General features: G+C 36.5%; 2 protein-coding genes across 2 annotated transcripts; both read left to right on the plus strand.

Moving 5' to 3' along the window:
• Positions 1-1,088: 1,088 nt before the first annotated feature.
• Positions 1,089-18,083, plus strand: LOC132064503 (cullin-associated NEDD8-dissociated protein 1). The gene is made up of 28 exons (XM_059457502.1): positions 1,089-1,240; positions 1,370-1,539; positions 2,534-2,744; positions 4,939-5,104; positions 5,350-5,479; positions 6,185-6,299; positions 6,387-6,544; positions 6,641-6,764; positions 6,982-7,032; positions 7,102-7,184; positions 10,017-10,101; positions 10,185-10,286; positions 10,386-10,484; positions 11,044-11,154; positions 11,228-11,311; positions 11,387-11,527; positions 11,936-12,028; positions 12,129-12,250; positions 12,358-12,520; positions 12,599-12,838; positions 14,415-14,663; positions 14,763-14,939; positions 15,031-15,177; positions 15,272-15,388; positions 16,474-16,642; positions 16,848-16,925; positions 17,014-17,152; positions 17,579-18,083. The coding sequence occupies exons 1-28, from the start codon at positions 1,205-1,207 to the stop codon at positions 17,673-17,675; spliced, it is 3,657 nt and encodes a 1,218-aa protein (XP_059313485.1). The 5' UTR covers positions 1,089-1,204; the 3' UTR covers positions 17,676-18,083.
• Positions 18,084-20,296: 2,213 nt separating this feature from the next.
• Positions 20,297-27,052, plus strand: LOC132064504 (uncharacterized). The gene is made up of 8 exons (XM_059457503.1): positions 20,297-20,500; positions 21,394-21,462; positions 22,056-22,172; positions 23,005-23,087; positions 23,205-23,280; positions 24,774-24,959; positions 25,431-25,559; positions 26,548-27,052. The coding sequence occupies exons 1-8, from the start codon at positions 20,423-20,425 to the stop codon at positions 26,710-26,712; spliced, it is 903 nt and encodes a 300-aa protein (XP_059313486.1). The 5' UTR covers positions 20,297-20,422; the 3' UTR covers positions 26,713-27,052.
• Positions 27,053-27,581: the final 529 nt, after the last annotated feature.

Raw genomic sequence — 27,581 nt, forward strand, 5'->3', positions numbered from 1 at the left:
ATTTGATCAGCAGTCATATTTAGGGTCAAAAAAATAATTTAATGGTGTTTAACTGTTTAACATATTGTCCCTTGTCTGTCGTAAACAGCCTCCTACCCTCCCCAGACCCCACTTATGGGACTACACTGGGTATGTTGTTGTTGTAGTTGCTTAACATATTGTCCACTTTTTAATGCTTTGAAATGGTAAGCCCGATCCTAAAAGCTTCCCTATGTCCAGCAGTAGTTTTTTTTTTTTTCCTTTTCTTTTTCACTTGCCTCATTGGGAACTCGAACCCTCAACCTCATGGTTGGAGGTGGAGGGTCCTTTCCTGCTGATAAGAGTACTATTATGATGAGCTGAATGTTCATATATACATAAATGGAATGTACAAGTAGGATATAGATTCAGTTGCTCATCACAAGGATAACTGGAGAATTTATGGAACAAATAATTCATTGTTGGAAGAAAAATCTTTCTGGGCACCGATGCAAAAATATGTGGTCGTGTTTGCTTCATGTACATGGCTATGACGTATTATGAGAAAATTGTCATTTTGCATCTATATATTTCATAAATGTGTAATAAGCAACACAATATGTCGAACTCCATACATATCACTGACACCCAACATTACTAGTGATTTCAGTTCAAGAGAGTAGAGATAACCCTGACTCTTGGAATATAGGTATTCAGGTAGAATTGACTAGCTCACTCTCTATGAGGTTGTGCTGGCCAATAGCATTATATTATTGATTGCTTACCTATATACTGTTTCCCGTATCGAGTATCCAAATGTTATTTCCTAAAACATATGAAGATTAATAATCAATATGTTCCTCTGATCTATAGTTAAGTAGCTACAGTGGCTTTGTCATAGCAGTTAGAATTCAGCTGTATTGTGTGTGACTTATCCTTTTCCTGTTTCCTCACTTTTAGAGCTTTTCATTTCCTGCGATGAACAAAGAAATTTGTTGATGAAATGTAGATTTCCTTTTGATTTGTGCATCCGTGTTGGTAAGACACTTGTTAGAGTTATTATACTGTGAATTGAAAGTTTGCTAATTTGTATATGATTAATGATTGTTGGTGTTGTTATTATTAATGTTATTAATTGTTACTACTAGTATTTTTATTATTATCTTTTCCATCTGCAACCAATTAAACTGCAATTGTTTCTTTCTGTTGGTAGAGACTAGGTAAACCATAGACTTTGGCCCAAAAGATGGCGAATTTGACTATTACAAATATACTCGAGAAGGTAAACATCTCATGCTGTGGTTTTTCCCCCCTCTTATTATCCATTTCTTACACTCATTTGTTTGGAGTACCTAATTCCTGTTGCTCCATGCAAATATGTAATTTGACTTAGCGTGGCCCTATTTTGCAGATGACGGGCAAGGACAAGGACTACAGATATATGGCAACTTCTGATTTGCTAAATGAATTAAACAAAGAAGGTTTTAAACTTGATGTTGAGCTTGAAGGGAAGTTATCAAACACAATATTGCAGCAGCTCGATGATGCAGCCGGCGATGTTTCTGGATTGGCTGTGAAATGGTTTGACCTTTTCTCATTTGTCGTTTCTTGTACTTGTGCTGTTCCTGGCTTGGGACTAGGAGCTTCTTATTGACCCTACTAAAATGGTTGTAATCTTTTTCATATTATAGATCCTATTGCATAATCACCATAGGTCTGCCAAACATTTAATTTTCCTTGTTAAATGGTTTTACCTTTTCCCATGTGTTGTTTCTTGTGCTGTTCCTGGCTTGGGACTAAGAGCTTCTTATTGCCCCTACTAAAATGATTGCAATCTTTTTTCATATTATGGATCATAGCGCATGATCACCACAGGTCTGCCAAATATTTCATTTTCCTTGTTGATGATTTTCTTGGTATTGAGACCAAACCTGTTTGGCAATTGCACTATTCAATTTTTTTGTGTGACCCGATTTGATGGGGGTGATTTTATGAATATCTGAAGTTACATGAAATTAGATGCCTAATGCTTAAATGAGAGGTCATTTGAGAATTTTGATTGTGACCCCTTTTTCTATAGTTTTCACCTTTCAGGATAATTTAATCCAATGGTATACTCTCATGCTATATTTAGCACTGAGACAAATTCTGATTTCGTTTCATGTGATTCATGCTTGAAAAGGACCTAGGCCTTTTTGTGTTTACTACTGCCCGCCCGCTGTGTTGAATTTTCCTGAAGTTCCTTTCTATTTTGAAATGGACAATGTAAACTGACTCTAGTCTGAGCTACCCCGAGTTTGCCACACTGCTAAATCAGAGTCTTACATGACTGCTAATTTGATTGACTAATTCTGTTTTCGAGATTTCTCATATTTTGACTGGCTTTGTGAATTTATTATCTGTTTGTACTGATTCATCAAAGAAGAAGTGGATATCATTTTGTTAATATGTCAATACTTGCAGTAGATGCTAATTCGTGTCGACAGGCATCGTCTTGGTTTACAACATTGCTTAAGCCTGAGAAAATTGTACTCCAGTCTGATCGTCGCTTTCTTGACTAATTTTGGGTTTTCAGCCTTGCTCCATTGACGAAGAAGGTTCGTGAGCAGCAAATTCTAGAGATGACTAATAGGCTCTGTGATAAACTTCTTAATGGAAAAGAACTACACCGTGATATTGCAAGCATAGCTTTGAAGACTATTGTATCTGAAGTTCCTTCATCATCTGTTGCTACAAACGTCCTTGTCTCAATTTCACCAAAGTTAATAAAAGGGATCACTGCTCCGGTGAGTTGTTCAAAGCTAACTTTTATTGTGAATTCTGTACATAATAGTTTAACGGGGTTTTCATATCATATGTAAGTTGGAGTTGGAAGATCTTTTTCAAGTGAAACACCTTGTCATTTGAAGTTGGATAATTTATCTTTTTTCATGTGTTTTTCTATACGATTCATAAATAAAAAGAGTAATGCTGCATTCTGTTACCTTTCAAAAAAAGAAAAAGAAAAAAGAGTAATGCTGCATGGTGGTTTATTGGCCCTTTAAACTTGTTTGAGTAACACTTAACTGGTTCCTGAATTGTGAACTGCATGGATAACCAGTCTTTCAATAGGTGATACAGAAATTACCTTCTCTGAGATGAGACAAGATCGTTCAAATTTGCTGCTCTAGATGATCTTGTTTAACTGAGGTGCATGGAAAGATGACAACATATACATCCCTATGATGGGTTTTGGATGTCGTTTCTGATCTTGAGGCTTTCTGGTCTTAATTTCTTGTTCCTCATTCAATTCATTCTTATCATTTTGGTTTTTAGTCCCGGTTCTAGTTTCCTGTTCAAGCCAACGAATTGCCTTCTAAGTTAACTGCAGTAGTAAGCAGATAGGTTTAACTGCAGTAGTAAGCAGATAGGTCCAGGCAATTTATGTGACCTAAACTAGTGACTAGTAGGTGGAAAGAGGATATACGAAGGAGCTTTTGCACCTTCTTATGTTGGACAGCTTGAGGGATTTTTAATGGCGGTGGTGTCCGAGCCAGCTTGTACGTAGCTTGATTATTCCAACGGGTAGGGGTGTTCACGGTTTGGTTAAAAACCGATCCAAACCGAAAACCAAACCAAATCGATTAAATAAACCGACATTTAATTGGGTTGGGTTTGGTTTGGTTTTAAATTTTTAAAAACCGATAGTATTTGGTTTGGTTATGGTTTTACTAAAAGCAAACCGAAGACAAAACCGAACCGAACCGATAAATTTTATAAATACTTTTTATAATTATATATATAAAAGATATTAATTTTATAAATACTTTTAAATAATTTATATACATTTTAGCAAAATTTTATTTATCTCTAATAGACTAATGAACTTTATACCTTAAGCCCATTTTAAAAAGAAATCCATGAATTCAAACTCATTTATGCAAAGAAACAACTATGAGATTTACCTAGATTTATTTTTTGTATTTGTTATAAACTTTTTTTCACTTAATTAAATTATAAATCCTAAGACATTTTCTCCATAATGCAAGAAAACTATAGCTACCACAATAAAAGGATAATAACAAATTATAAGTTGGACAAGGATAGAAAATTCTCTCCTAAACGAATTATAAGTTAGAAAGGATAGAAAATTCTCTCCTAATTGTAGGAAAAAAACATGAAAGAGAGAAATACCGTTAGTTTTCCTAAAAATCGAAAAATAGACCCAAACCGAACCAAAACCGACTACAACCAAACTGATGGATATGTATTATATTTGGTTTGGTTTGGTTTTCATAATTTTAAAAACCGACTAGATTGGTTTGGTTTTTGTTTTAACCCAAAACCGATCCAAACCGACCCGTGAACACCCCTACCAACGGGTACCCCACCTCCCACCAACACAGGTACCAAATTAACTACACACCAAGGCTTAGACAAATGAGAAGAAACCACTTAGTATTTTTTTTGCCTCCAATGAAATTTAAGCCCGAGACCTCATGGCTGTCCTCGCGCTTTATTGACCAGTAGGCCAAACCCTTGAGTATACCAAAAAGTAGAAACCTACAAATAGAGATGGTTTTCTATGAACTCCACCCAATCGTCTAAACTCTAAACATAATGGGAGTTCATGTATAGATGGTCAGCCATCGTTGACTCAACGTACGAGAAATCTACAATTGCCTTCCGGTGTCCATATTTAATTTTTTCCTTGGTTCAAGTCTTTTTGTTTACTTCTCTTTCCTATGAAAGCAAATATCGCTCCGTCATTCCAAGTGAAGGACGTATTATGCTGTTCATTAACAAAAAGCAGGTTTATAGGTGAATTGTCAATGCGTGCGCAATTTGTTTTAAGAAACGATGCTGTCATTCTTCTGTATATTCTCTTATCAGCCTTCCATTGGGAACTCAAGCACTCTTTACTATGTTTATTTGCTAATGCACATATTTTTAGTTACTTTTTTCTTTTTATAAGTTTTCCTATAACTGTCTCCTTTCCAGGGAATGAGCACTGAGATTAAGTGTGAATGTCTTGACATACTATGTGATGTTCTTCACAAGTACGGGAATTTGATGGCCTCCGACCATGAGGTATTGCTAGCTTCGTTATTGCCCCAGCTGTGTACCAATCAAGCTAGTGTCAGGAAGAAGACTGTTGCATGTATAGGTAACTTTGTAATCAACATATACAATGTTTTAAGTTTTGGATGGAGAGTGTATCAACTTAAAACAGGGTTTGTTTGATGTTGATGGCTTAGTCATAGATGCTTTGGAGATAGTAACTGCAATATCCGTTTCGGACATGGAAACATAGGTTAATAAGATTTCTTAGACTATCATGTACTGTTGGACTAGTGGCCAAGCTTTCAACTTTTCCTGCTGAAACTTCAGTTTAACCTTTTTCCTATACAGCATCTCTGTCTTCGAGTTTGTCGGATGATTTGCTGGCGAAGGCTACAGTTGAAGTTGTTCGCCTTTTGAGCAATAAGAGCTCAAAATCGGAGATGATACGAACTAACATTCAGATGATTGGGGCCTTAAGGTAGCAAATCCTGAATTTAAATTGATGCTTACATTTTGTCCTATCAAATGTCACACGTAATTTTGATGTACTTGTTTTTTGTGGTTAACGTTAGACAAATACCAAAGGACAATTTACTTTTCTCGATAGTAGGTATAGTGAATACTCAATTAGCAGATTTGACATCCAATAATCTTCACGCTGTTGGTCACTATGTTTTCACCATTATAGAGAAACTGTGACATAGTTGAAGGAAAAGAAGCCAGTTCATCATTTGACAACTGGAAAAGCAGACACAGGAAGACGGGAATCAAGTCAAAATAGTGGAAATTTAATGTACATAGGATAAAGCCAAGTAGGTTTATTATATAAAGTATGGTTATTTGGCCTGGTTTTCCTGTTGGGTAGTTCTAGAACTGCTTAGTGCGTACATCAAGTGAAACAACAGAGGACCGAGTGGCTTGTATCTGGGTGCTCTCTGCGGCAGATGAGTGTTTGGTGTTTGACACTTCTAAAGGGAGAATCTGAACTTAAATAAATGTGAAATAGAAAAGACTAAGGTGTCAAACTGACACATGCATGCTCACCCCTGACTGTCCCTTTTCCATTTAAGATCCTCTATTTTTTCCTTCTGAGATGGTGTGCTTCCTTTTGGAGATCTTTCCTCTTTACTATCTCTCTATTTTGTTGACTAATTTTTACTGAGCTGTCAAACTGTGGTTCCAGCCGTGCTGTTGGCTATCGCTTTGGTCCCCACCTCGGAGATACAGTTCCATTGCTAATTAGCTACTGTACAAGTGCATCTGAAAATGATGAGGAGCTTCGTGAATATAGTCTGCAGGTGTATATTAATTGATTGTCTTTTTTCTCTGTTCTGGTACCCTCCACCCTGGATGCAGCCTTGGTTTTGAAGTATTTTCATTTCCAGGCACTTGAGAGCTTTTTGCTAAGGTGTCCCCGGGATATTTCTTCCTACTGTGATGAAATTTTGCATCTCACCCTGGAATATCTCAGCTATGATCCCAATTTCACTGACATTATGGAGGAAGATGTTGACGAAGAAATTCTCGAGGAAGATGAAGATGAGTATGTTCACTTATGCTCTGGAGCTTGCTAAGACCTAATAGGATCATACATTGCAGACTTCTTGCTAATCAAATCACTTGTCAATTTCTGTTGTAGCGAGAGTGCTAATGAATACACTGATGATGAAGACGTCAGTTGGAAGGTTAGAAGAGCTGCTGCCAAATGTTTAGCTGCATTGGTAGTTACTCGGCCTGAGATGCTATCAAAGCTGTATGAGCAGGTATGACTAGGAAGTGTGACCTATTTTGGCTTTCTTAATTTAAGCTATTTTATATTTGAAGTTTGATATAGTACCCTCTATTTGACATTAGATTTTCCTTTTAAGTGTGTTGCTCAGATGTGATTCTTATTGAAGGTCAAATGTTTCTATATACTGTAACTGTCCGTTTGTCTCATAGTCATAATAAGCTAGTAATGCTGACTCTAAACTTGTGCAGGCTTGTCCAAAGTTGATTGACAGGTTTAAAGAAAGGGAAGAGAATGTTAAGGTAAATTTGAAACGTCTTTTGAATTTCCTAAACAAACTGGTTTTAATTGTGTAAATACTTGCTTGACAGATGGATGTGTTTAGTACATTCACTGAATTGTTGCGACAAACAGGCAATGTTACAAAAGGACAGACTGATCTGAATGAATCAAGGTAAGGTTGTTGCTTTTGCAACTTTGAATAACTTGTATTATTTTGTTTAATCTGTTATCATTTGCTTCAACTCCGAATGCAGTCACTTTTGGGAACACCTCTTTCACTTTACAAGAGTAGAATCTAAATATATGTAATTTTTAATGTGAACTTGAGCCCAGACAGTATAGTGCAGAAACACAGTGGTAACAGCAAGGATAGAAAGGATGTCGGGGATGTCAAAAGTTCCAAAAACCAAAATTGGGTGCATTTATGGATTTGTTTTTAATAGGAAAAAATTGTAGTATACTAATGTCCTGTAAGTATACTTTTGACAGCGCTTTAGTGGTGCTATATCAATAATACACTCACCATTTCTCAAAAATTAAAGATGTCCTAAAAGTTGTAGCTATTATGTGCCAGAAGGAGATTGTGAATAATCAAACAAAAACCTTCTTATTCTTTAAATGTGCTATGCAGTTCTTGTTAATTCTCTACTTTTGAGGAATGATAAACTTTTCTTTGAGTTCTCCGCCATGGTCATTAATTATCTTCCTCTCCTTCTCCAATTTAAAAAAAAAAAAAAAACTTCTTCCTCTATTTTTTTTAACAAGGATAAATCTTCTTCCTCTATGAGCACTCTGCGCTAAATGAACCCTCATTAAATTCATGGAAACATAAATGAAAAAAAAGACTTTTTTACTTTTTTCATAAGAGAAAAACTCTTGTTGGATCAAACTAAGATAATACAGAAGGGCTCTTTGTATAGGATTTTCTTACAAGAAATAAGAAAATTTTCTTAACACTGCGCTTATGGTACGTGTAACTTCAAGCTTCAAAATGTTCTTACAAGAAATAAGGAATGTCTCCTAACACTGCTTTTATGGTGCATGTAACAAGCATCAGAATGCTCTAGATTCTTCCAATTATGCAGTGACTTCACATGCTTACTGTTACACTCAAGGTCTAAGAAAATCTGTGTGTTTGGAAAGTAAGATCAGTGCAATGAGACCATAGGGGAGGGAGCTTTAGTTTTCCTATAGAACTACAACCAATTGTTTATAGCATTATCAAGAAATAAAAGTTGATCTTTCTGTACTTTGCCTAATTCCGGACATGGGAATATTTCGATGTCCTTTCCTTGCTTATTGTCACGTTGTCATGTTACTTAACTGTATATAGTTTTTCTGCTTTTGGTGTATAAAAGTTTACTCTGATGAGACTGAAATAATATAAAATGTTCTTCAGTCTATCTAGGATTGTAGTCTCAGGTTGGAAGTTTTTTCTCTTTCTATTTGTAAATATGTTTTTTCCAGTACTACTCTAAGTACTGATTCTAATACAAATGTTACCAGTTTCAAAATAAAAAAGAGAGTTGACGGTGCAATGCATTACATTCGTATTCTTTTGGTAAAAGAAATTCTATGAATCTGCAGCAAAGTGCTGCAATTATTTACAAGCGGGTAGCTACATCACAAAATATTTAATGAGCTCAAAAAAATCTATCTTGGCTTCTAATCTAATTTGTAATTGTCATGTTACACCAAAAAAAAAAAAAAAAAAAAAAAGAAGAAGAAGTAAATACATGCTGAGTTGCTGCTAATTACTGATTCCTTTTTGCTTTAGAAATTCCTGTGTTCCTTTCTTTTCAAATGATCCCCACCATATGACCGAGGGCAGTGAGTTCCAAGTGATCAGCTTGTCCTTTTCCAAACCTTTCATGTACCAGCTTCACGGTAGGTCTTTAGTTGTCTTAAGCCATTTCCAACTGATCACCACTATGTTGAGAATGTCATACTGGTGTGGTAAAATCACAGTGGGTGAAGAAGAGATGATTAACATCCTCATTTTTGTCTCTCACACAATGGGCACTGCTGCAAATATAAGTCCCTCTTTTTTTCTTATTTTATGTTTCTCATGAGTTAGACAAGTACCATGTGCCACGAGCCCCATAAAGCAATCCAACTTCAGTGATGCTCTGTTCTTCCAGAAGCATCTCCATGGCCAGTTAGAAAAACTAAAACTGCCTGCAGGAGTCCTAAGTGTTGATAACATGTTTTAACCTGAAGTTTCCGTGTCACATCCCTTCTCCGTATTAAGGGGTCAGGCTTAGCACACAGGCTTGTTTCTCAACACGCACACATACAATATCTAAGAATTCATATAGCACATAGCACTGTCTATGCATACCAACCTTTTTTTTATTGTTAAAATAGGCTAAGGGTATGACCATTATTCACCTCTACCACTAACACACACTTTGGTAAAGACTTGTGCACTCAGAACATCCGAATCTAGCAATAAAAAATCATAAATGTGTTGACCCCATCAATCATCTAGGTGTCAAAAATTAAAATAGGTCCAGGATTAAACCCCAAGTCCACCCACCCGTAGTCAAACTCCCTTGGTGGGATAAATCTTGTATATTGATACCCATATCATATTTAATTGTAGTAATAACAAAGAAAATGCAGTTTTACCATGAATAGTGTATAGTTGTGGCTTAACCTCGGTTTATACCTCGATGTAAATTAATAGTGGTTTACGGATTTGTGGTTGTTGAGCCCATTAAAGCAAGTATGCACCCAATTATATGTAGGAATGAGATGTTGAGATTCCCTTATGGTATTTACCTTTGCTTTCCTTTCTTTTATTGGGGTATAACTGGGTTTTTCCCGCTCTCAGTGGCTGATTCCACTTTCTTTTTACCTGACCAAATATAACGTGGATTAGGAGATTCGTAATGCTTACTTCTTACTGGCATAGCCAGTTTGATGATGGTTTCAGTATGTTTTATCTCGGATATGTCGAATAAATGATGATTTCAATGGTAACTTTTACTGTGTCATTCAGTCCTAGATGGCTATTGAAGCAAGAAGTGCCCAAGATTGTTAGATCATTAAATAAGCAGCTTCGGGAGAAGTCTGTCAAGACAAAGGTATGTGTCTACTGCTTACTGCCATCCTTGCTGCGGTTTATGTGTTTGTTGGCCTTATATTTTGTGAATCTCCCTCTTTTTAGGTTGGTGCCTTCTCAGTTTTGAAAGAACTTGTTGTCGTCCTGCCCGATTGCCTTGCAGAGCACATTGGATCCCTTATTCCTGGAATTGAGAAGGCATTATGCGTAAGTTGTCTTTTTACTGCTTGTATTTGTGCTTTATTTTGTGAATTTTCTTGGGTTGTTTCTTCTTTTCTATTAAACGTTGTGATTGGTACTGTACAGGACAAATCTTCCACATCCAATTTAAAGATTGAAGCCCTCATATTTACAAGACTAGTGTTAGCATCACATTCACCACCTGTTTTCCACCCACATATTAAGGTAATACATCTTGTTGCTTATCTGCTTGATACAATTTTAGTAGATGAAATACATACCTGAGAAATGGTAGTAATCATGCATAAATATGATGTTATACCTGGACTGGTGCGTACTTATAGAATTGTGTTGGCTTGTAAAATCTACGGGTGACCTACTTCTCACATAAAAAATGAAAAAAATTCTTTTATTGAAAAATGGTTAGCAAATATGCGTAATAAGTGTTTTAACTTAAAAAATGCAAGAAACCCATGATATTTGAAAAAAGAAAAGATACTCAACACTAAACAGGAGTACAGGACTGTTCAGCGGATTGTATAGCTTCATTCCTTGACTGATCAATGAGGAGATGCTCTAATTATGTTATATGTTTCCATTATATCTTGCAAAATCTCTCTTCTTTTTCCCCGTGACTTGAAAATTAAGAAAATTTTAAAGAACTAGTTTTCAGTCTTTACAGCCTTCGAATTTAAATGATCGTGTAGGAGCAATCATCTTAGTCTGACAGAGCCTGTAAGTCCAAAGATTGTCTTTGACTTTACTCTCTGCTTTTGTTAACTAGGCTATCTCTAGTCCTGTTATATCTGCTGTCGGCGAGCGGTATTACAAAGTTACTGCAGATGCATTAAGAGTTTGCGGTGAGCTTGTACGGGTATTGCGGCCGAATATTGAGGTTAGTTTTCTTTTACTGTGCCAAACAACAACTTGTATTAGCTCTCTCTGAAACTGATTATGTTGCTTTTTAGGGTTCCACCTTTGATTTCAAACCCTATGTTCTTCCAATATATAATGCCATCATGATGCGTTTGACAAACCAAGATCAGGACCAGGTTAGTTGGTTGCTTGAGAATTGTGGGATTTTCTGATGTAAGTTGATGTTTACGCAAAGTGTGCTTGACTTACAGGAGGTTAAGGAGTGTGCAATTACTTGCATGGGGCTCGTAGTTTCAACATTTGGTGATCACCTGCAAGCTGAATTATCTGCTTGTCTTCCAGTTCTGGTGGATCGGATGGGCAATGAAATAACTAGACTGACAGCTGTCAAGGTTTGTTTGACGCTAACTGCTTAGGAACTGAGCTCTATTTATGACTAGGTTGTCTTGAGCTTTTGGTAATTTTCTCATCAGGCAGACCATCAATCACAAAATTGAATATAAATTGGAAAAAAGCTACAAATGCTTGGAGATAAAGGATAGCTCTTTTGGTTAAAGAACAATTCAACAATTTTAGTTACATATAAGGAACTATAGGATCAAAGAAGATGATCATTTGAGATTTTGGCTCATGAGTTGGTATGACCAGAAAAGAGAAGTATCCCCTATACTCTCACCATTTTCATGGCAGGACTTACTGCCGACATTCTTGCTCTTTCCACGACAAGTGGTTTAAATTGCTTGCTGCTTTGGTTGCATTGATTTGATTGGAATTTCTCAGAGTTTATACCTTATTTGCAGGCTTTTGCTGTTATAGCTGCTTCTCCATTGCACCTAGACCTCTCATGTGTCATCGAGCAAGTGATTTCTGAGTTAACTGCATTCTTGCGCAAGGTGAAACTAAATGTTCTGAAATGCTAACTTCTTAGGAAAAAATTCACTGCATTTTATGTTATGAGAAAGACTAAATAATTTTGCTACTTCTGGAGAGTAGGCCAATCGAGCTCTCAGACAGGCTACTCTAGGGACCTTGAACACCCTCATCGTTGCTTATGGTGATAAAATCGGATCTGCTGCGTATGAAGTTATTGTTATGGAACTTTCTACGCTAATAAGGTTTGAGTTTATGATTCATTTGATTGTCTAATTTTGTCAGATGTTATATTTCAATCTTAAATTGTGTCGTCAATATCTTCTGACCTTCTGATCCATTTGGACTTTAGTGACTCAGACTTGCACATGACAGCCCTCGCGCTGGAGCTTTGCTGTACATTAATGGCTGACAGAAGGTCAAGTGCAAATGTGGGTTTGACTGTGAGAAACAAAGTTCTTCCTCAAGCCTTGACACTAGTGAGGAGTTCACTGCTTCAGGGGCAAGCCCTTCTGGTACTTCCTTGTTTCTGTTGATTTCAGTTTTGATCTAGGCTGTTTGCTAAACAACACTCGCTTTTATTAATATGGCAGGCTATTCAAAACTTTTTTGCTGCATTGGTTTACTCTGCCAATACAAGCTTCGATACTCTGCTTGATTCTCTACTTTCAACTGCTAAACCATCTTCCCAGTCTGGTGGTGTTACCAAACAAGCTTTGTTTTCGATTGCGCGATGTGTGGCAGTTCTTTGTCTTGCCGCTGGTGATCAGAAGTGTTCTTCTACAGTAAACATGCTGACAGACAGCCTGAAAGATGATAGTAGTACTAATTCGGTAGGTCCTTTATGTATTTATTTGTATCTTGGATAAGTTGTTTGTTGCTGTTGAATTATATGACAATTTCATCTAAAGACTTGTATAATTACTTAATTATGTCTTCAACACGCTAACATGCCCCCTCACTAGATTCTTTTTCATGGGGCAAGCATGTGAAAATATTGGGTGGTGGTGAGACTTGAATCCAAGACCTTTTTGCCTGCTTTGATACAATTTTAAGAAAATACACTTTGAGTCTTCACTCAATCCCAGAAGTTGCCTCATCATCATGAGTATACTCATGACCATGTAAGGAGTTAATGGCCGTTCTTTTACCAAGTGTAACAGTCTAATCCACTAGTGATATTGTCCACTTTGTGTCAAAGGTTTGCGGGATTTAAAAAGCATCACCAGAGTTTCAAAGCTTACTTTTTTACATACCTAGCATCTCTCCCGTGCTTTGCTGAGACTTGAATCCAAGACCTTTTGCCTGCTTTGATACCATTTTAAGAAAATACACTGTGAGTCTAACCCAACCCCGGAAGCTGCCTCATCATCATGAGTATACTCATGACCATGTAAGGAGTTAATGGCCATTCTTTTACCATGTAACAATCTAATCCACTAGTGATATTGTCCACTTTGAGTCAAATCTTTGCGGGATTTAAAAAGCATCACTACTGTTTCAAAGCTACTTTTTTATATACCTAGCATCTCTCCCATGCTTTGCCAATGTGAGATTTTCTTAGGGTGTAACATACACCGCCTAAGCGACTTAGCATTTTCGCTATCGCCTATGGCTGTGCGGGATTGGCTCTGCTACCATGCAATAAAAATGGATCTTCTTGGCCCTAACTTAATTCAAAAGCTAGCTTATGATGTGAGATTGTCTAAGGCACCCCATAAGGAGACAACAATCTGTATCCTCTACCAATATTTGACACTCTAATATTCAATAGCCCACCCACCTGGGACTGAAGATCTGAACTGTGGATAACAAGGGTGCCACACACACTAATGCCATGTTCTTAACATGCCTTTAAAAGAAAATGAACCTTGGTAAGCATTAAATGCTAAAAGTAAGTTTGTGATACGAGGAGTGTTCGAAACCATACAGAGACGAATATGATGGTTTTTTTCTGTCTGTAAAGAGAGAAATAGGAGGGCATTTGAAGGGGTGGAACAAGATTTTGTTAAGTTGCAAAGTTGTGTTTCGTCTCTAGTTTCTTTTTGGTGTACTACGAGATCCCTATTTGTATAGAGGATTGGATCTCTTTTGTTGAGAACCATATTTTGTTGTAGGTTCTCTTCTTTTGGTATATGGCTTGTATACGGGGATTCTCCAATTGTTAATAAAATTGTTTACCTTATCAAAAAAAAAAAAAAAAAAAATGATGGTTTTTTCTGCTTGTCAATAACTTTCTTATTTTGCAAGTAGTTGTGGCAAACTATTGATGTGTGTAATGACAAAACAGATTTTCTGCTTGGACTGTCATTTCAGATAGACCATGAAATAAGAAAATGGATCTGCCATCAAGCTGTGTAAATTTACATGACATTCTTTGTTTCTGCTGAGTTCAGTTCAACTTTTCAGGCCAAGCAACATCTTGCCTTGCTGTGTTTAGGGGAAATTGGAAGAAGGAAGGACTTAAGTTCACATGCCCATATCGAAAATATTGTCATCGAGTCCTTCCAATCACCTTTCGAAGAGATAAAGTCAGCTGCCTCTTATGCTCTTGGAAACATTGCTGTGGGTAATCTACCAAAGTATTTACCCTTTATCTTGGACAAAATTGATAATCAGCAGAAGAAGCAGTACCTACTGCTCCATTCTTTGAAAGAGGTATCTACATTTTAGATTATCTTTTATTTCAGGAATTCTTTTCCCTCTAAGGTATTGCATGATTGCTGGACTTATATCGAGATATGTCGTTGCCAACAGGTCATAGTTAGACAGTCTGTGGATAATGCTGAATTCCAGGATTCAAGTGTGGATAAAATCCTTAATTTGCTCTTTAATCATTGTGAAAGTGATGAAGAGGGTGTTCGGAATGTTGTAGCTGAGTGCCTGGGAAAAATTGCACTTATTGAACCTGGCAAGCTTGTTCCAGCATTGAAGGTAAGATTAATGATATATCTCGTTAGCTCTAGATCAATTTATTTTGGAGTTCTTTCTGCCTGCAAATTTCTCAACTTACCTTTTTGTGTAGGAGCGGATTAGTAATCCCGCTGCATTCACCAGAGCGACTGTCGTAATTGCTGTGAAATATTCCATAGTTGAGCGGCCAGAGAAGATAGATGAAATTTTGTCTCATGAAATTTCATCTTTCTTGGTGCTTATTAAGGATAAAGACCGGGTATTCCTAATTTGATGCTGAAGAACTTTTTGTATTACAGAAATAATTTTCCGGTTCTTCTGACTTCTCATCACATGCTTTATTGATTATGCAGCACGTTAGGCGTGCAGCTGTTCTGGCCTTGAGTACTGCAGCTCATAACAAGCCTAACTTGATAAAGGGCCTTCTACCTGAACTCTTGCCACTTCTATATGATCAGACAATAATTAAGGTGTCATCAAATATCTCTTTAAAATATATTCATTTTTTGTGCATGTTATTTTATATTGTATTTCAAGGCACTTTAAAATGGGGTGCACCACCTTCATTTTGTCTACGTATGTTTGTACCTGAGTTTGGCACCATTTATGAGTAATGCAGAGGCAAACCTCCAACTCTTGGTTCTTTGAGATATGTATTTGATTGCTGTCCTAAGCTGTGGGCCCAAGGATAACACTACATCCTGCTGAATATTCTTGTCGATTAGTAGGATAACTGGATGCAACTTTTAAATCTAGAATCTACAATACATTGATGAACCACATCATTTCCTTGTATTGTATTTTAACTTATTTGAAGCTAATCATGTTAGAGATGGATAACTAGAGATTGAAGTATTATCTTTGGTTAGATGATGGTATGAAGTCATAGGTTTGTTTCTTCTCTCCACCAATTCCAAATCTCCAGATAATTGACCAAGACAACTGTTAGATACTGTAAGCTAGCATGTCAACAACATAAGTCACATTTGGTTTTTACATAACTCACTAATCTATGACCAAATCACACATCCAATTATGTAAATGCTTACCCTCTCTAACAGTTAGAATGGGCCAGACTTTGCCTATGAGCTTATTGCTAATCTAACATTTTTGTGGACATGATTATGTTATGACCACCTCTCAAGTAAATAAGGACTAGGATATGTTTTGTGCCCATATAAAGTCATATATAGTGCAGTATTCACCTTATTAGAGGTTTGTTGCTTTTGTTCAGCAGCCTCATTTGACATCCCATGTTGGTTAGTTGTTTCGAAATTCAGAACCCTCCTCTCATCTGTGGACATATATGTCAGAGTTATCAGAAAAATAAGAACAAAGAGAACCTGTACTGACGCTACTGAAGGAAACATCTACCTCGTATCATTTAGGACGGTATATGTGTGTTTGCTGACTGAGAAGTTAGATTAATTTCTATGTCTCATAATTGAAAGATAATTCAGGACATATCAATTATTCATAATCTTGTGCACTAGGAGTGTTACTAAAAACGGATGGTCTCATTCTCCATCATGATTATGCTTCTTCCCTCTTGCAGAAAGAATTGATAAGGACAGTTGATCTAGGTCCCTTCAAGCATACAGTTGATGACGGACTCGAACTGAGAAAGGCAGCTTTTGAATGTGTGGACACTTTGCTAGACACTTGTCTTGATCAAGTGAATCCCTCATCTTTCATTGTTCCATATCTTCAATCTGGTCTGGATGGTAAGTTGAAAGCTTGTGTTAGACCTGATTCTTTTTCTGTTTTCTCTTGAAATGTGTTGTTCTGGTTCTCGATTGGATTTTATTGATGTCTGCAATTTTTCTCTCTGTTTTCTTGGGGTTGGGGGTGGGGGTGACATTGTTAGACATGTAACTGCTCACATGCAAGAATTTTACTGCTGAACTGAATCTTTTGTCTCCTCTCCAGATCATTATGATGTTAAAATGCCATGCCACCTTATCCTTTCTAAACTTGCTGATAAGTGTCCTTCAGCGGTATTAGCAGGTATAGTATTTTTGCTGTTTTTTTCGTAATGAACTAGTTTGTGTTTTACTTCTTCGGAAGTTATGCTTACAATATTATTGCTTTGCAGTTCTGGACTCTTTGGTGGATCCTCTGCAGAAAACGATAAATTTCAGACCAAAACAGGATGCTGTCAAGCAAGAAGTTGATCGCAATGAAGACATGATTCGAAGTGCCCTTCGGGCAATTGCAGCTTTAAACCGGATCAGGTGAGCATCTTTAGTGTCCCTTGAAATTATATATACTTTCATAGACACATGTCTTGAATCAACAATATAGGTGGGAATTACCTTCTTATCCTTTTCGTATATTCTTGTTCTCTGTCATGATGGAAATTTTTCATTTCTTACTGTAGCATCTATTTCAGAATTTTCATGATCAAAATGAAGTTATGTAAATATTGAAGCAAAAATTTTGCGGATCGTTGAACTTCTCTTCTACTGCTACTTGTAATTAAGTACTGCATTTTGTGCAATATGAAAGTTCTAATCTGGCTTAATCTTTGTGTGCGTGAAAAGAAAATATTCTTATTGCTATTTGATACTTCTGTTTCCTTTCCTCCTCTCTTCTTTTCTCAATCTTCCTTGTTTGCCGACCTTAGTTTGACTTATTTGTCTTTCACCCATTGTTTGCAGTGGAGGTGACTACAGCCACAAGTTCAAGCATCTAATGGGTGAAATTGGGAAGTCACCAACACTCTGGGAAAAGTACTGTTCTATCAGGAATGAGTGACCTTCCTAGCCTTTGTACCGTTTGGCTGCAAATACAAACATGATACAAACCTTTCAGACAAGGTTCCTCAGATCTGGTTGTACAAGTTTGGACAATTATAATTTTACAGCAAGTAATGTGAATGCGCGTTTATGATAGAACAAGTGCTCGTGGAGAGGTATAGGGATGCTACGTGAGTCCATGCTTACCATGGGATATTTAACGCACTTTACCTTGTATAGGTTTAGTCTTAGCATTTTGGTTTGTCATATTGGCAATGCGCATTGTAATTTGGCTCCTTATTTTGTCTAATTGGTTTTGGGTTCATGGACGTTCGATTGAGTTTTTTTTTTTGGTTGTACGGAAGTTTATGAGCTTATTCTTGAATCTTGAGTAGTTCATTGATTTTCCTGTTTAACGTTTTAAAAACACCTATTATTTGGGTTAAATGCTTTAATAACTGTGTTTTTTGGATTCTCTTTTTCTAACTGTACCTGCCTTATGTTAGGGCTTTGAAAAGCTCTGGAATGTGTTATCCTGCCGAAGAGCTATCAAGAACTGTAGTTGGGTTACAAGTATTTGATTAAAAAATGCAGCGGGCGTATTCGCAGTTTAATTATATTAAAAGGGTGTTTAGTGTTATTTTTTCGGAAAATAATGGTAAATTGGTGTAAATGTCACTGTAATTCTAATAATGCAAAGGTATAGGAGTTTGAACGGGGATTCTATCCCGAAACTGTTTTACCGGCTAAGCTCATCTAACATGATATTTCTTGATAGTAAGTAAAGTAATTTAGATAATCAAGGTTGATGTAAAATTGGTGGTATTGTCGTTCATTTTGTGCTTGGTTAAAAACCGAGCCAAACCGAAATGTGAACCAAACCGAGACCTTTTGGGGTTGGTTTTAAAATTTTCAAAATCAATAATATTTGATTTGGTTTTGTTAAAATAAAATCGAAGAAAAATTGAACCGAATGGATAAATAATCTATACATAATTTTTATGATTATATATATAAGTAATATATTAAATTAGATCATTATTCCCGAATTTTAGTCCCATCTTTATCTTCCATAAAGATTAGCCAATCGTTCTTGTGTCATAAGAAGATAAAGTTTTAAGAATCATTAGTTTTTGAGTAATTTTACTTACATAGAGTATATCATAAGGCACTGTATAGCTAAATATATTTGACTTGTTCTGAGTATATTTTAACGAAACGATGTCACATTTACCTAATAAACATTTTGTCACTTTCTTTGTTTATTTATTGTGAAGAAATAATAGTACAAAAAAGAAGGAAAGAGCATATATTTATGTATTGTTAAAAACCGAACCAAAACTGTGCTCGGTTAATCTTATTTAAAAATAAAAAGAACTATTTTGAGAAAACAACCGTGCTTGGTTGATTTATTGGTCAAAACTCTAGTCAAACTTTTTAAATAAATCGACCTAAGATTTATTCTTTTCAAATTTTAAAAGTTGAGTAGGACTAAGACATAATACTTGGAGTGTAAGTTCTAAGAGGGCGTGAGGCTTGATACCTAATTCATCTCAAAGAGAGGAAGTTTCAAGTGCCTAGGGTCAGTTATCTAAGGCAATGGGGAGATTGACGAAGATGTCACACATCGTATTGGAGCGAGATGGATGAAATGGAAGCTCGCTTCTGGCGTTTTGTGTGATAAGAAGGTACCATCAAGACCGAAGGGAAAGTTTTACAGACTAGTGATTCAACCGACTATGTTGTATGGGGTGGAGTGTTGGCTTGTTAAGAATACTCATGCCCAGAAGATGAAGGTAGGAGAAATATGGATGCTAAGGGGGATGTGTGGGCATACCAAGAGAGATAAGATTAGAAATGAAGTGATTCGGGACAAGATATGAGTATCTCTCGTGGAGGACAAAATGCATGAAGGGATGTTGAGATGGTTCAGATATGTACAGAGGAGATCCGCAGATGCTCCAGTGAAGAGGTGTGAGAGGTTGGCCGTGGTTGAGCTGAGAAGAGAGAGATGTAGCTCTAAGAAGTTTGGTGATTAGGCAGGATATGACGCAACTTCAGCTTTCCGAGTACATGGCTCATGATAGGATGGTGTGGAGATCGAGTATTAGGGTGAAGGGTTAGTAGGTTGCGCACGAATTACTTTTCCGTACTAGGAGTAGTGATATCTTTGTTTTGTGTGCTTATTATTAGATCCCTAGTATTATCCGATTGTTTCTTTCACTCTATCATCTTATCATTTTATTGTTATTGCTGTTCATTATTACTAATGCTTTTTCATCTCTCTTGTCTTCTCTCATTGAGTCGAAGGTCTATCGGAAACATCCTCTCTACGCGTCACAAGGTAAAGGTAAGTTGGTGCAGCATTCAGGCTACTTCGCCTAGCAACACAACGCTTGTATTGCTCTTCCACAATCCCGTTTTCACCAATTAGGCGGCTCCCATTTTGGCTCGCCCCAGACCCCACCTGTTGGGATTCAACTGCGATGTTGTTGTTGTATGTGTATTGGACCAAAGATGCTCTACTTTAGCAAACTTAGGGACTAAAGATGCTTAAGTCATATTTAAAGGTCCAAAATAAACCTACTCCCATACATAAAGGGAAGGGATGATGTTTGTCTAAAAACTCCACAGTAAACGGCTAAATATATACTACATGACATTGAGGAACGACCCCTTGTCACAGTGACTATACCCGATTCAAAATTGACCCGATAAATCTTCTAGGGTTTATTCAATAATCAAATTCGTTAAATAAAGAAAAAGATGCAAAGCGGAGCAGATGAAGTTAGCATTGAAGAATTGGCTTCAAATCTCTCTACTTACAAAGACCAACTTCACCAGGTTAAACCCTAATTTCTTACCTCTGAATTGTAATTGTTATTTCTTGAGTTTTGCCATGCTATGCTTGAAATCCAAAATCTTTTCTTTTTTCTATTTGATAAGTTTTTTTGTGCTCTTGAAGTCATCCATTGATTGAGTTGGTTTCAAGTGTTTGTTTGAATAAGCAAAATTCAGAGCGTATGTATACATATACATCATTGTATTGGTGTTAATTGTCAGATTGTAATTAGGTGGTTCTGACAATTAGAAAAAAAAAATAGGATTTTGAGGTGGGGTTGTCCTTTTCTTTTGTTTTTAGAAGAGAAAATTCTTAGTTACTACTTTTCTGGTGTGTTATAAACTTAATTTTGTGAAGGAAGAAATAGTTATAGGCTAGTTTCATTAGTGTTCGAGTTGAAGGAGCTTCGGGAAACGATGAAGTCAGCTTGGTGATCCAACCCATATAGATATCACAACTCATGCAAAATAATTCCTAGAATCTCATTAGACTTATCTTTGTTTAGGGACAATTTTGTTTGATAGAAGGCATAAGAGATGGAGTGCTCCAGTAGATAATGTGCTATGTCTGATTTTAGTTGTATTATAAATATTAAGTTGACTTGGAACATTAGAATGTTAAGACACTTTTGAGGCTCTGACAGATGCTGTCTGATGGGTGGGACTAGAAGCGAAGTGAATGGTCCCTGTAGGTTTTGCTATTTAATCAACTGGTAGCAATGAAAACTACCAAATATTAAGCAAAGGAGATGTGGTTCTGTTATTCCTAGTTGCACACTCTTTGATGTGGTTCTGTTATTTCTAGTTGCACACTCTTTCTTCAATTATATCTCGCTTCTTAAATGTTGCAGTTCCTGTACTTCGAACTTACAAATTCTCCTTTATTTATATACCAGGTGCGAGAGCTGTTACATGATGAACCGGACAACTCCGAATATATTGACATGGAGAAAGAGCTTGTTGAGGTGACATTTTGCACTTGGTTTTAAGTTCTCCACTGTTTCTTTTAAATTTTTTCTTGTTGAGAAAATCTCTCTTAAGCGTGATCTTAATATCTCTGCTTAGCTTATTACCAGTATCACATCATTTTTCTGAGAGATCTATTGGCACAGAAGGCTAAGTCTTATTTGTAGATAATTATTTGCTCTCTTTTCTGGATTAATTACTAGTATCCCTTTCTTCTCTCTCATTTTCTTACACGAACATTATATTGCCGATAAACAAGCAGTGTGAAGGAACTATTCGTGACTGAAGAAACATAAGTTTGTCATTTGGTTTTAAAGGTGAGGATTTTATTTGATAGAGTAAATTACCCCGCTGGTAGTAAGGCGTGTGGCGATTGTAAAATTTTGGAGCTAGCAACTTTCTCAAGGTGTCCATCACTTTCGTGTCTTGATTCCATTGCAGGTCTGCGATATGTGATGGTGGCCAGCATACCTCTATCCCATGATTTCAGATGTCACTCTGTGAATCTAAGTTTGGAATTAAAAAAATTAATTTGTTTCTTGCCTCTTGCAAAGCAAATAGTACTAAACCAGGCGTACTTTCTGAAATGCAGGTGATTGCCTTAACAGAAGAGCTCCTTGTCACTGCAAAACAAAGTGAAGATGGGATGGGTACCGGGACCAGTGCTGATGCATCTCATGGTTTCCACCATTCTGGGAATTCTAATGCGGTATATCATAAAGATTACTCTGTTAAAGTTATATTTTCATCCTTTGGTGGATGTTCCTCTCCCTATAATTCTTGAAAAGCATTAAGTTTTAATTGGAAAATACTGAATTAGCGCAGTGCTTTTAATGATTGTATATCTAAAGTGGTTTCTGGCTAATTTCTACCTAAGAAAGGCTCCCTTACTCAATGTTTGATTGTAAAAATTGTTGGAATTCCCAACCCCTTTTTATGTAAGGAACCTCCTTGGATGTAATTTTGCAAGGCTTTCTCTTTTTTTTTCTTTTGGTGGGGGATGGGGTGGGGGGAGTTATCTGATGGAAGTAGTCGTGGTTCATTCAGAATTGTAAGTAATTAGAAGTTGCAAATAATGAATATATTATCTTAAGGGAAGAAGCCTGGATTGTTGCCCCAATCATAAGCAAGTTTATTTATTCTATTCTTCGGCAGCTACTACACGCCTCAATCCATAGCTAGTTGGGCTCGATGGTATGAATCCTCAATATCAGAAATAGTCTGTTTGGATATCGAATATTGATTTTCTTTCCTTTTGATGGATTATAGATTTATTACATAGTAAGCACGAGTAAATTGACCTCTTCATTCTTCTATCATGTGTATTACTGAATTGATCCTTTTTGGGTTAACGGTCATAAATGTTTAATTGAAAGGCTTCTCCCATCTCTCTTTTCATTAAGTTAATACCCCCGTAGAGGTGTTCCAGAGAGAGAGTGCTTTTTTGTTGTTTTGTTGTGGGGGGGGGGGGGGGGATGGGATTGTGTGCCGGCATGAATTCCTTTTTGTGTTGTTTGGTTCCTAACTTCCTCTGTCTGCAGGAATCAAGATCAATATTGGATCATGCCGATAAGTTTCCTGTGGGCACTAAAGTACAAGCCGTTTATAGTGAAGACGGGGAGTGGTGAGTAGAAACTTCTGCGGTGATTGCTCTTTTTTCTTTTGAAGATTTTTATGCTCTCTTCAACTGTTCTTTATATTTTCTCCCTCTTTCTTATTGTTGATGTAGTTGATTTTCCAGGTATGATGCCACCATTCATGCACATACTCCAAATGGCTATTATGTCTGCTATGATGAATGGGGTAACAAGGAAGAGGTATTGCTTCTTTTTTATGCTTTGTTTTTATGCTTTTATGGGAATCTCTTGATTGGCTTCATAGCCTGTTTTAGTTTCGAGCGTTCTTCTATTTTTTTCTTTTCTTTTAACTACTTATCTATGTTGTTTTTGGTCTAAATAATCTGTGATCTTGTTACTCCTGCTGACTAGGCTAGACCATTTCTCTTTTCCAGCTTCTCTGTTGCGTTTAGTCTAAACCAAAGTGCCAACAACTGAAATACGGAAATAGGAACACCATTTTATGTCATGTAATCCCCATTACCATTGGATGAAATCTTGGCTGGAGTAAGACTCTTTATTTTAAATGATGTTACCTCGCTCTTTAATTCTAGCATATTTACTGTTGTTATCACCACCAAATATCAAGAGGAGTGGAGTAGAATCAGTAAGAGAACCAACTTTTCTGAGAGAGGCATATTTTGGGGAAAAAACCGAACATCACAAGGATCAGTCTGGTGATATGCTTAATCTTGCTTATGTTAGAAGATAGCCAAATAAGTGCTCTAAATTATTGAGTGCTGATGGTTATGACGCTCAAATTTCATTGTTAATCAATAAAGAAACTGTGTTTGCAAGGGGGGCTGTGGCCAAAGTTATTACTATTACATTCTGGAATATGTAAAATCAGTTCTTGGTGATCAACCTGGATTAAAAAATTTAACAATCTAATCAGACAAATTAATATACAGATTTTTCTTTATCTTGTAAGTTGAGCGTATGTTATGAGGGTCTGTTTGTTTTACTATGTAATCCTAAGTAACGATTGGGCATTGTCAGTTTTGCTTCTTTAGGCGTGTTCAGTTGTCGTGGTTTCTGACTTCCAGGTTCGATTCCCATCATGTCTGCTGCTTTTCATAAAGTCTGTTCTCGGTTTACAAATCAGGGCTATCTTTGGTTCTCGTATTGAAATTAAGAAAGGATTTCTTTCCTTTTTGGTAATCCTTAATATTCTGTTGTAAGCTTATCTGGATTAGGACGTTTTGAAATTTTGACCTTGTTTTTGCTCTGATATACAACTGCAAAAAGACAATGCGTCAAATATTCAGGTTTAGTGTATTTTTGGTTTGTTCCAAGATTTGGAGAATAAATCGTTTGAGTGTGGATTCAGGTGTATCGTGAAAATTTTATGAAAGTGAAGAATCAATTAATTTTCTGTGGTGAAACAAAATCTCTCTGATCTCCCCCCGAATAGATTTTTTTTTTTTTTTTTAAATTTCCAAAGGAATGTTATTATGTTGTTTGACGGGTGAACTAATCCCTTGAATCTGGTACGTACAGGGATTAACCCCCCCGCCCCCAAAATAACGTTCTCTTCCGGGCCTTTCAATATGGATGTTGAAAGTACAATGAAATGTGTATTAATATGAGAATGCTATACAGTCACACACTCACACGGATAAATAGGATGCCTCCTAGATCAAGTGTTGGAGTTCATTTGAGTTTAGTGTAACGCCAACAACTTGTAATTTCAGGTGGATCATGCTAATATAAGACCAATTGAAGAGGGATCTGTCAACCCTTTGGTTGAAGCAGAAAAGATAGCTGAGGCCACAAAACAAGCTCTCAAACGAAAGATAGCTCAAGCTGCAGCTAGTGATATGCAATCTCGGAGTTTGCCCGCAAAGCTTCTCATTGACCCTAATGATCCAGAAGATGTGGTATGTTAAATGTCAATTTTAGAACTGAGGGTAGGGAAAATGATATTTGAGAATATAATTACCCTTTTTTTTTTTCTCAAAAAAAGATTAGCTGAGAACAAACTTAGTATTCCTCCATGTTGTCTGTTGTATTTTGCCTCATTAATTCTCTTGATATGTAGATAGGAAAGGATATATGATTAGGGTCTACTTTGCTTAAAGTAATCCTAATTTTCTTGCAAGAGATTAGATCTGCACCATCTGCAGACGGGCGTAGGTACTATAACTTCAAAGCAGTTAGAAGTAGTCCGACATTACTGGAAAGTAGAAGTTAAAGACTTCATTAGAGCAGGGGCTAGTTGGTTTTCTTACATGATCAGTTGTCCACCTTTACTTGCTTTCACCTCTTGCCTCCTCTGGTTTCTTGATTTGTCAGAAACTGTCTGTTTTTGTTTTCATTCCTGCTCATGACCTCGTCTTTATTCTTCATAGAAAGCTGCCAAAAAGAAAAAGATTCATGCTTTCAAGTCTAAGGTGCGGATAGAGCAACTTGAGGTTGCTCAAAACAAGAGGCAAAACGCTTGGCAACAATTTCAGTCAACTAAAGGCCAGACTAAGAAGGTATGCTGGTTGGTGACTTGCTAAACCTGATTTATGAATCACGTTTTTAAGAGTCTGTGCTTACTATGCAATATGATAATTTTTTTTTTTTTTGGAGAAAGTACAATATGATAGTGGCTTATTGTCAATCAATTTGCTGTCATTACATAACATCGACTGGTGCGATTAGTTGAGATCGTCTTCTTTAATAATATATCCTTTCAACTGCCAACTTCCTGCTGGGTTTATTGATCTGCGTCCAACTAAAATAGCAAAAAAAAAAAAAAAAAAAATGTTGAAATAAAAGGTTGCTCCAAGAATCCTTATACTGTTTCACGCAGTGCTTACCTCTAAAAATGTTCTCACTACTAACTCTTGAAATTGAAATAAAATTACGGGGTCTAAACAAAAGAAAAGGCTGAGTAGTGATAGTAACTTAGACAAGAAGCTGAGATTGGTATTGTTTATATGACGTGCATTGATCATGAAACGTTTCGGAGTGAGATGTGTATATAGCTCTGTTTCTCAGAAGAAGTGTTCATGCTATCAGGAGTTAAGTTTTTTGATGTCAAAGGCAGAATAGATTTTGTACATATCTGCTCATGTTAATTGATTAGTTACTGCTGGTTAGCCATCTTTTTGTTTGTCATTGCTTCTTTCTTGGGAATAAAGAATTATGATTGTGCCTTGTATGAAAACAATGGATACTCAGTTACCACAGAGTTCTTATACTGTCTTGCCTTTCAATTATATTTCTCACTTCTATCTTATCAAAAATATTACATTGATACAACTCCATGATTTTACTTTTGTGTTTGTAAGATGCTGCGTTTATTTGCAAAATATTTCACAAGGCCATTGGATTATCTTTATCCCATAATTGTCTTAGTTATTCATAATTTTGTGTGTCTCTCGAACTAGTAGACAGATCTGTATGGCGCTACACTTATATCATCCTTTTTAGAGCCTTTTAAGCTGCTGTTTCTTATGCATATTATTTATATTTCAGGTGGGCTTCTTCTCTGGTCGAAAGCGTGAGAGTATCTTCAAGTCTCCGGATGATCCACATGGGAAGGTTGGTGTAACCGGAAGCGGTAAAGGTTTGACAGATTTTCAAAGGAGGGAAAAGCACTTGCATCTAAAAGGCGCAAATGGTGAGGGCTCTGATGAGTAGATGTTGGTCCCCATAATTTAGCAAGACCACACTCGATCTGCTGCTTTAATTTAGGTGTCCTACCTATATGTAAAACAGATGTTTTTCCCTAGTACAGAGTTCTTGGTGACTTTGCCGGGATTCACTTTATTTTTTTTTCTTTTTCTTTTTTTCAATCTTTTGACGTGTAACAACCAAGTGATTTTAGTTCTTGGGTTTATTACTTTGACTGGGTTGATTCATTCTGATAGTCATCTTAGTCTATAATTTCGTCACATTCATGTGGGGTGCTATTGAATCAATCTGTTTAACCTTTTGGGTCACATTTGAGCTGTGTAATATGGAATTTATGCTGAATCTAGCATGAGGTGACAACTAGTCAGCTCTACCCTTCCTACTCATTTCACATGAAAAGGGCAAAAGCATTGTGGTTTTAACTCAATAGTAGTAATGTTCCTTCAAAGACGTGTCTCTAAAGTCGCAGTTTAACAAGAAAAATAACCAATTGATGTGATCAGCAAAGCTACAACAGTCAGTGCACAAGTCGCGAGGATTGGTGAAACTAATAAATATTTTGATATCTACTATTGGTTGCATTTGAGAGGTAGGATTTTTATGCTTAGAGAAATTAAACTAAAGAGGCTAAGATAGAAATAGAAGATACTACTCCATATAACATGAAAAAGGTTGAGACGAATATCAATTGAGTGGATGCTAGGAGTTATTTTCGACCAATTTCTTTAATCTGATGATGCTTAAAAGTTCCTGTGTTTTGCAAGTTGAAAAATGAATGCCCTTTGATGGTGACATTTAGTGCAATATAGAAGTGTATTATGATCATAGCTAGAACACACTTACATGGGAAAGGTGGCCAAGGAAATTGTCATAAA

The sequence above is a fragment of the Lycium ferocissimum genome, chromosome 7 (genome assembly GCF_029784015.1).
Source record: "Lycium ferocissimum isolate CSIRO_LF1 chromosome 7, AGI_CSIRO_Lferr_CH_V1, whole genome shotgun sequence".
Taxonomy (NCBI): domain Eukaryota; kingdom Viridiplantae; phylum Streptophyta; class Magnoliopsida; order Solanales; family Solanaceae; genus Lycium; species Lycium ferocissimum.